This window comes from Grammomys surdaster, unplaced genomic scaffold (assembly GCF_004785775.1).
Source record: "Grammomys surdaster isolate TR1022 unplaced genomic scaffold, NIH_TR_1.0 243, whole genome shotgun sequence".
NCBI lineage: Eukaryota > Metazoa > Chordata > Mammalia > Rodentia > Muridae > Grammomys > Grammomys surdaster.
The window spans coordinates 4,958,354-4,966,616 of NW_021604688.1; the positions used below are offsets into that span (position 1 = coordinate 4,958,354).

The 8,263-nt window shown below is 42.8% G+C and overlaps 1 protein-coding gene across 1 annotated transcript in view; it reads left to right on the plus strand.

The window, feature by feature from the left end:
• The window catches only part of Galnt1 (polypeptide N-acetylgalactosaminyltransferase 1), a 62,244-nt gene extending 58,576 nt beyond the window's left edge, over positions 1-3,668 (plus strand). Inside the window, exon 14 of the mRNA XM_028774802.1 lies at positions 1,367-3,668. Coding sequence (XP_028630635.1) covers positions 1,367-1,513 — 147 coding nt within the window. The 3' untranslated portion in view covers positions 1,514-3,668. The remainder of the gene's footprint in view (positions 1-1,366) is intronic.
• Positions 3,669-8,263: the final 4,595 nt, after the last annotated feature.

The window sequence follows — 8,263 nt, forward strand, 5'->3', positions numbered from 1 at the left end:
AGGTGCAGTTCCCATGCATCTATGAGAATTAAAGTAGGTGAGATTGAACCTCAGGTCATTGCCAGCTCAGGTCAGTGCAGACACAGCACAGGGTAATACAGAACCAGAAGAAAAGAAATGGATGCCATCGTGGGTTTCTGTTATCTTTTAAGTTAACAAAACCATTAAAAGAGGCATCATGAAAATGAGATGGTTCAGGGACTGGAGAGTTTTCTTAGTGGTTAAGAGCACTGGCTGTTCTTACAGAGGACCTGGGTTCAATTCCTGTCACCCACATGGTGATGCTAAGGGATTTTATGCCCTCTTCTGACCTCCAAAGGCACTAGGCATACACGTAGCATACAGATATACATACAGACAAAATACCCATACACATAAAGTAAAATAGAATATAAAATTTTAAGTGAGATCTTACAGAGAAAAGAATCACATTAAAATCAAGATGTGAGTAAAAAATCAGATATATGTGTGTTTGTTATGGTTACATTTACTTGGCCTGTTGCGTACCACTCAGCGGGTGCACTCTGCACTAGTCCTTTGACTGTCTTTAGTCTAGAGTATTTTATCAGATTCATTGAGGATCATGGTCACTATGAATTTACTCTTTAGAAATTACCCTAAAAATCAGCATGAAAGTCTCAGATCTAAAACGTAAACATCAAGGTAGATAGCTGTCCCCCTCCCTGATTATTTGTAGCCTTTTTTTTTTTGTGAGTGAGACACCACATAATTCAGCTCTGTTGTTACTGCTTCACACAGCCTGTTAAAGTATGGACTGTAGTGTAATAATTATTTTAAAAGTGAGAAAGTCCAAGTTGCCTAGGCTAGCAACCCAGTCTAGGTTCCTGTGCTTTTGTGTGCCACAAAACCTCCCTTCACCATAAGGGTAACGTCTGGATTTGATATCTAAGCTTATGGTTGACTGTACTGTGTCTCAGCCACTCCAGCACTCTTGTGTGTTGAGTCTGTGGAAGGACCCATGTTTCTAAAAGCTTAAGGTTTAGAATCGTAGAATTAAATAGAGAAATGAAAATAATGGAAACAATCGTCTGGAAATATGTTGGAGGAACCTAGGTTAGTAGTCACTAATCTGGCCTGGAGTTTTCTTTTTACTTTAAGGAAACTAAAGTGTGGTGGGGAAAGGGGTGGCAGTGGCAGTGGTGTACAGTTTTAATCCCAGCACTTGGGAGGCAGAGGCAGGTGGATTTCTGGGAGTTGAAGGCCAGCCTGGTCTGTGTAGCAGGTTCTAGGCCATCCAGGGATAAGTAGTGCGATGCTGTCTCCAAAAAAAGGAGGGGGCGGTGCTGGGGTAGTGCTTTTTTTCCACTTTCTAGTTAAGCTGTGTGCTTCCCTCTGCCCCTTTCAGAAATTAACCCTGCAGCATGTGAACAGTAATCAGTGCCTGGATAAAGCCACAGAAGAGGACAGCCAGGTGCCCAGCATTAGAGACTGCACTGGAAGCCGGTCCCAGCAGTGGCTTCTTCGAAATGTCACCCTTCCAGAAATATTCTGAGACCAAATTTACAACAACAAAGAAAGAAAGAAGGATTGACTGGGCTACCTCAGCATACATTTCTGCCACATTCTTAAGTAGCAAAAAAGGAAAAGTGTTTTCCTCTTCTGTGGGATGTTAAGGCTTATCAGCCATTATTAAAACTCAGACTCTCTAGCTTTTCACTTGCTGTGAACCAGCCTTCCTGTCCCAGGACATGAGACTGCAAAGTAGCGAGACTGTGCACACTGATGTTTACAAGACTGGAAGAGTCTTCATCAAGAACAATGGCAAAGCCTTCAGATCCCAAAAAGGCGCACAAGTGCTCTCGGGATGGATGCACTTTCTACAGCTTGCGTGCACGTCAGCCATTTCTGCTGGATGTGCCTTGTGAAGAAGAGATTTCCTGATTAGAATCAGTAGCCAGAATATTAAATATTGATAGAAAAGTAAGTGGAAAAGAACTGGAACCAGGTTCAGAATCATGAAAACATTTTTACAACAATAAAAATTATGTCAAACAGGGTTTAAAGGAAATTAAAAAGAATTATGAGAAGTACAATTTGTTATAGTATGAGATTTCTATATAGATTTTATACCTCAGTGGGGAAAAACTGATTCCAGTGACGTTCATGTTGTTTTCATCTGTGATGGTCACGGATGCTTCCGTTTTCCTTGGGGTGCTCAGAATGAGATAGTGGGTGGGGTGGAACTCTCTGAACATAGTTTGAATTTCTTTTTACAATATTATGATTTGGTTTGTGGGCTGTTGGAATTGTCAGTTTTAATTGCCTTTTTTTTTTTTTTTAATGGAGATTTGGAAAGTTACAGAGCTATCTCTGTTGTTCTTGGGTCAACTGGCTTACAGACTGCCTCACCCCACCCTCCCTCATCCACACAGTTTCCTACCATATTTTCAACTTAACTCCGTTGAGCTGATTGTGCTTAATGCCCAAGACTCATGCTACTGTACTGCAGACTTGTTTTCATAGCAATAACCTCCCAGATCCCGTGAGTCACTTAACAAAGTCTTACAAAGAGTACTGTTTGTTTGGAGATTTGGAGATCATATATTTGATGGGTTTTTTGAAAACCTTTTCCACTCCACTTTACAGGTGTGCTTCACTGTCAGATGCACACTTAGGTTAGTCTTGAGTTGTGATGTTGATTTGCTGCTTTTTTAAAAATAAAAATTGACTGAAAATGTTTAATTGGCATTTTTTTAATGAGTTAGCCAAAGAGATGCAGCTATGATTCCACATTACAGTCCTGCATTTCCTCCCTAAATTCCATTTTGTTAATTGATTTTCTTTACTCTGTTTTTTAGTAACAGAATCACGCATTAAAACTTGCTGTTAATTAAAGTTTACGTTTTGATCTTACAGAAATCTCATTGTGACATTTTTCCATAGTAACCCATTGGCCAAAATGCATACACTGTGCTTCCTGTCTGCCAGGTTATATTTAATGTTATTCCTTTTTTTTGATTATCAAATGCTGCAGGGAGTGCTGTTTCTTGTGCTTAAGAATGTTCCTGGAGCCGGGCAGTGGTGGCGCACGCCTTTAATCCCAGCACTTGGGAGGCAGAGGCAGGCGGGTTTCTGAGTTCAAGGCCAGCCTGGTCTACAGAGTGAGTTCCAGGACAGCCAGGACTACACAGAGAAACCCTGTCTCAAGAAAAAAAAAAAAAAAAGAATGTCCCTGTAGTCATGCTCCCCAGTGACATTGCCCACACATGTACACACACCTTTCTCATCAGTCATCCAATCAGCATCGAATATACGGATGCTAGCATCGAATATACGGATGCTGAGGATGAGGCTGTCCTCCAGGATGCAGAGACTCCACCCGAAATCTGAAATGAAACAGGTGTTGGCTGGAATACTTTCTCTCCTCTGTGAGCTATGTTAATTCTATCTCCAATGGGCCCAATGTTTGAAAAGTCAGATGTCTAATAAATTATTTTCATGCTCAGAATTTCAGATTTTTGTACCCTAACATAACATGGTTTTATTCCTTATTGTAAAAGTTTAACAGCATTGTGATTTAAAAATGTGTCTCACTTTTTAAGTGGGGGGATGTGAGTGACTTAATTCATGGGTACTTTTAGAACCTATTAGATAATCTTATTGCCTTTATTTTTCTAATTAAAATATTCCTAAATACTTTGAAAATATACAGTACTCTGAGTAGTTGTGCCTTACGTTGGTTTTACTGGAGGTAAACTGGATCCTTTCATCATAGCTCTTTGTGGGTTAAGCAAACGGTCGTTTCTGTTGGAATCTAATTGAGAAGAAAAGGAATGAGAAGGAAACTCAAGAATGCAATTGGGCTGATTTTGGCCAGTGAAGGATTCAGAAGTGTGACAACAAAAGATGTGGGTTGTTTTTTTTTTTTAAGACAAGGCCCTTACTCTACAGCCCAGACTAGTGTCTGACTCACAGCAGTCCTCCTGCCTCAGCTGCCATCCAAGTACTGAGATTAAAGGCATGAAGTACCAAACCTGGCCAAGATCATTTGAATCTCTCATCTTTTCACCCCTCATGAATCACAGGTTGTTCACTGCTCTGCCAGGTCCCCAGTTCCCTTGTTCTTTTAGCTGGAAAACAAGAGTTTCTTGTTGGAACTGAAATTGTATCCGAGGTTTACAAAGAAGGAGCTGGAGAGGTGGTCAGTGGTGAGGAGTACTGCATGCTGACCAACTGCAGACATAGGGTTTTTACTCTAATCTCATAAGCTAATGGAAAATATGCTAATAAGTAACTGGAAGCTGCAGTAGTAAAGTCTAATGTTATTATTCCTGTAGACCTTAAAAAGTTCTTATAGATAGAGGAACTGCTTAGCAGAGCACTTGCTGTTCATCCAGAGGACCCATCTTCAGTTCCCCGCACCCATGTCAGGCAGCTCACAACACCATAACTGCAGTTTAAGGGATCCAATGCCCTCTTCTGGCCTCTGGGCACCTGCACAAATGGGGCATCTACACATACACACATAGACACATAAAAGACTATTGTACATTTAGGAAAGAATAAGAAAAAATAGCTAAGTTTTTTTTCTAATAAAATGGAGATGGCTAGAGAGTTGGCTCAATGGTTATTAAGCATTGGCTGCTCTTCAAGAAAACCCAGGTTCAATTCTCAACACTCACATGATCTCACAACTGTCTCTAACTCCAGTTCCAGGGAATCTGAAGCCCCCTTCTTGCCACTGCGGACAGCAGACATAAATATATTGCAAAGACATACATGCAAGCAAAACACCTATGCACATATAAAATACGAGAACACTACCTCTTTGAGATTTATTCATTCACTTGGGGGGGAAGGGTAGTGTCCTCAAGGACCTTTATCCTACATTATAAGCATATGTTAAAGTTCTAAATGTAAGGCCTAAAGTTACTAAACACCTTCAGGAATGTATAGGGGACACATTATGTGACTTTGGAGTTGATGATGATTGGCTAGAAAAGACAGCAACAATCTGGACAGCCAGCTAGACACAGGAGATTTCTTCACTTGTAAAATTGCATTGAAAGAGTGGTAGGTGACCTGCTGGCACGTGCCTTTAACCCCAGCAGTCTGGAGGCAGAGGCTGAGATCCCTGTGAGTTCGAAGCCAGTTGATCCACACAGTGATATCTGGGGCTAAAAACAAAGGTCAACATTCACATTTTTAAGTTTTAACTGTGTAGGTGTATGTGTGTGCATGTTAGCTTGTGTATGTGGATGCCGAGGATAAACGAATTGCCTGGAGCTGTGGTTACAGTTGGCTGTGAACAGCTGCCTGCCTTGGGTGCTGGGAACCAGCTTGGGTCTCGGGAAGAAACAGCAAGTGTTCTTAACCACTGAGCCATCTCCAACACCAACACATTAAAAAATGATTGAAGTGAATCATGTTTATCAGCTAGTTGCTTCCGTTTACTTTGGTCATTAGTCATAACTAGTTTTATGTACATTTAAGGTGATTAGGCAGGAAAAACCCTAAAATTATCTTTTTTTTTTTTTTAAAGATTTATTTATTTATTATATATGAATACACTGTAGCTGTCTTCAGACACACCAGAAGAGGGCATCAGATCCCACTACAGATGATTGTGAGCCACCATGTGGTTGCCGGGACTTGAACTCAGGACCTCTGGAAGTGCAGTCAGTGCTCTTAACCACTGAGCCATCTCTCCAGCCCCTAAAATTATCTTTTAAAAAAAATTAGACTTGTATTAACCAGGATGTATTGGAACCTCAGTAAACCCACAGCTAATTTGAGAAGTAGCCTTCCTCTCCATCAGGTGACAAATTCCACTCTCCTGTATGTCAAGAGGGGTAAAGGGAAAGGCTGGCTGCAGCAAGTCTCCCTACCCCACCCTGTCCTGCTGCTGGGATCAGCCCTCATCGTCAACCTTCAGACCAACTTCTTGGCTCACTGGCATCAGGAACTTGCCACTTCTAAGCTGAGAAGATAGCTCCTTCAGTAAAAGTGCTTGCCCTGCAAGTGTAAGCCCAGGTTTGATCCCCAGAAACCATGTTTTCAAAAATAAAATATACCAGATGTAGTGACATGCTCCTGTAACTCTAGCACTGGGGAAGGGAAGAACTCAGCAGCCAGCAGCTAGTGAGCTCCTGCAAACATGAGACTCAAACATCAAGGTAGCCGGCACCTGAAGGCTGAGAACTAAGGTTGCCTGTGACCTCCACATGAAAAACGTGTTGAGAGAGGGAGGGAGGGAGGGACGAAGGGAGGAAGGGAGGAAGGGAGGAAGGGAGGAAGCGACGGCCCGAGGGAGGAAGGGGGGAGAGAGGGGGGAGGGGGAAGAGAGAGAGGGAGAGAGAGAGAGGGAGAGGAGAGAGAGAGGACTTCCCTTTCTGTTCTCAGCTCTGAGACTCAGCATTGGACTGTGTGTCCTGAGGGGTTTGTGGGAACAGAAAGAGACACAATCTCTTCATAACTGCCATTGGAACTGACAGATGAGCAGGTCATTGTGAGAGAAGTTGTCAGTCTGGCTTCAGAGACAGCACAGAACTTGAAATCAAGTAGCCATGGGTGCAGTGAACATTTGATAAAAAAAAGTCATGAGAAAAGCATGCCATTTAACATGCCTTCTCAGACCTCGGGGTTGATTAGTCTGGCTTGAGACCTCAGCCAGCGTTATATTTAACCACAGCCCCTAGAGACCTTGCTATTTGAGTCAAGAACAAAGCAAGGATGCCTGTAATCTCCGTTATTTCATGACTGTTTAGGAAATGCAGTCTGCAGGACGGACACGAAACAGAAAGGAGAGGCAAAATATCAAGCCAACAATTTGTTCCTGCTGTTTGAGGGTGGCTGTCATTTGTCAACTGAATGTACCATTCAACATGCTGCACTCCTTGTCCTCTTAGAGCTGCTGGGGGTTGAGGCAGGAAGAGACTAGGTATAAAACAAACAAACAAACGGAGATATGACTCTTCCAGTAGTCATGGGTTTGGTTCCCAGCACTCACATGAGGGCTCACAACTGTAACTCCAGTTCCAGGGGATCCAGTGCCCTCTTCTGACCTACGCAGGCACTACATACAAGATTTTTTTAAGACAAATTTTTTATTTTTTATTTTTTATTTTAAACAAGTCAGCAGCAGACTGAGCCGTGGAGACACTAAGGAAGGGGAAGAGCCATCCTTGATCAGGGGACAGTCCACCTGAAGAGGGAGCTTTGAGCAAAACCCAAAGGGCAAGCCATGGATAAACGGTGTTCCAAATGGTGAGCAGTGGGGAAAAGGCCCTGACTTTCATGAGCATGTGGGGACCCCAGCAAAGTTGTGGGGCTGGCATGATGAGTCAGGGAGGTCTGAGGCCTGAGAATCGGACAGGAGCCAGAATATGTAAGTTTAGCAGCGTGACGAGAACCCAGACTCGTGAGTATGCTAGGAAGAATACTCATGGGGCAGGAAGTAGGCGAACTGATGCTGCCACTCTGGCCTTTGTGTGGAGGACCATGAATTAGAACAAGCACTGACAGCAGGAGCACAGGAAGAGTGCTTCCTTTACATAGCAGCGAATGAGAGGGCTGGGACGGCATGGGAACATTGTTGCAGAATTTGAAGATAAAACCAGCACTTGTGAGACTAAAAATGTAGCTTAGTGGTAGAGTGGGTACAGGCGCACATACAGGCACACACACACACATTCATGTGCACACCTCTGTTCTCAATTCCTACTGAATATAGATATAAGAAAGGCCAATGAGCCTTGGAGACACTACAAAGCTACAGCTTTGACCAGTGACTTTAACTAAAGGCCTGGGGTGGGGGGATGGATGGATTCAGATCAGCACTTAAAACATGAAGTGGCTTCACATACGTTCCAGCCTAGAGCTCAGGGGAAACCCTAAATAGTCTCAGTAGTCACTGCATAGGTAGATAATCTTGCCCCCAGAACATTTTAGATGCGGAGCACCTGATATCTGATTTGAGCAGAGTCATCTGGAGACTTAGGGCTGATGAGATGGACCTCAGTCCCATTTGGAGATGTCTTGGACAGGGACCTTCCTTGAGAGATGCTGATGGATCTTGTGGAGAATCTGAGGGTGTGACATGTGGAATAATGACAATCCCCGTGGCTGTGCTCTGGTCCCTGGAACAGTGGATTGGAGTTACACAGATTACTAGCGAGTAGTTAAGTGTCTCAACGCTGCCTTGCTTTCCTCTCAATGTTCACGTTATGGCTTTGGTTTTTTGTTTTGTTTTGTTCTGTTTTTTTTTTTTTTTTTTTTTTTTTTTTTTTTTTTTAAAATTTTT